This window comes from Alexandromys fortis, unplaced genomic scaffold (genome assembly GCF_014885135.2).
Source record: "Alexandromys fortis isolate MF-2015 unplaced genomic scaffold, M_Fortis_MF-2015_v1.1 scaffold_814, whole genome shotgun sequence".
Taxonomy (NCBI): domain Eukaryota; kingdom Metazoa; phylum Chordata; class Mammalia; order Rodentia; family Cricetidae; genus Alexandromys; species Alexandromys fortis.
In genome coordinates this window covers 15,761-16,547 of record NW_026068683.1, presented here as the reverse complement: position 1 = coordinate 16,547, position 787 = coordinate 15,761, and the positions used below count along the sequence as shown (strand labels likewise).

Below are 787 nucleotides of genomic sequence, written 5' to 3'. Positions count from 1 at the left end.
CCTCCTCCGCGCTGACGTCCGCCGAGGGCTCCGCCCCCCTCTCCTCGTCTCCTCCTCCCTCCTGCTCCTCGGGGATCCCCGACAGCTGCTCGTACCCGACGTCGTATTTCGCACCCTGCACGCCCGCCGCGGCCTCGCCCCCACTCTCGCGCTCGGCGCCTTTCCCGGCGAACCACAGGCCGCACCCGGTTTCCACGTCCGCGTCCTCGCCGTGGCCGCCATCTTTCTTGTCGTCGCCGTGGCCGCCATCTTTCTCGTCGTCGCCGTGGCCGCCATCTTTCTCGTCGTGGCCGCGACCGGCTGCGACTGGCTTGGGCGGCTCCTCCGACCGACTTTCTCCTTCCGCGTCCGCTTCGCTGTCCGAGACCAAATCCCGCTCGCTCTCCTCGCACTCGCTCCCTCCGCTCCCGGAGTCCACGTCTCGGTCCCGCGAGTCCACGGAGAATAAATCCGATTTCCCACTCTCGGCCCCGTCCACGACGTCGTCGACCTCGTCCGCGCCCGTTTCCTCGGTTTCCCCCGTCTCCGCGGCGCCGTCCTCAACGTTTTCCGGTTCCGGTTCCCGTTTTTGTAAACCGTCCACGCCGCCGTCCACGTCCACGTCTGAAATCGCACCCGTGACCGCGGCGGGCCGCACCGTGAAGACGCCGTCCGCGAGATGCTGTCTGTCCGCCGCCTCCTCCGCAAAGTCTGGACTCTGGAAAGTGCAACAAACACAATCATTTTTGCACACTCGCGGGGTCCCGCACGTCTAGAGCGCCACCTGCGTGGTTTTTTTTTTTAATTA

General features: G+C 66.1%; 1 protein-coding gene across 1 annotated transcript in view; it reads right to left on the bottom strand.

The window, feature by feature from the left end:
* LOC126496008 (X-linked retinitis pigmentosa GTPase regulator-like) overlaps positions 1–787 on the bottom strand; it is a gene marked incomplete at its 5' end in the record, with an annotated part of 28,365 nt that overhangs the window by 11,821 nt on the left and 15,757 nt on the right. The window contains one exon of the mRNA XM_050133591.1: positions 4–752. Within this exon, the coding sequence (XP_049989548.1) occupies positions 4–752 (749 nt within the window). The remainder of the gene's footprint in view (positions 1–3; positions 753–787) is intronic.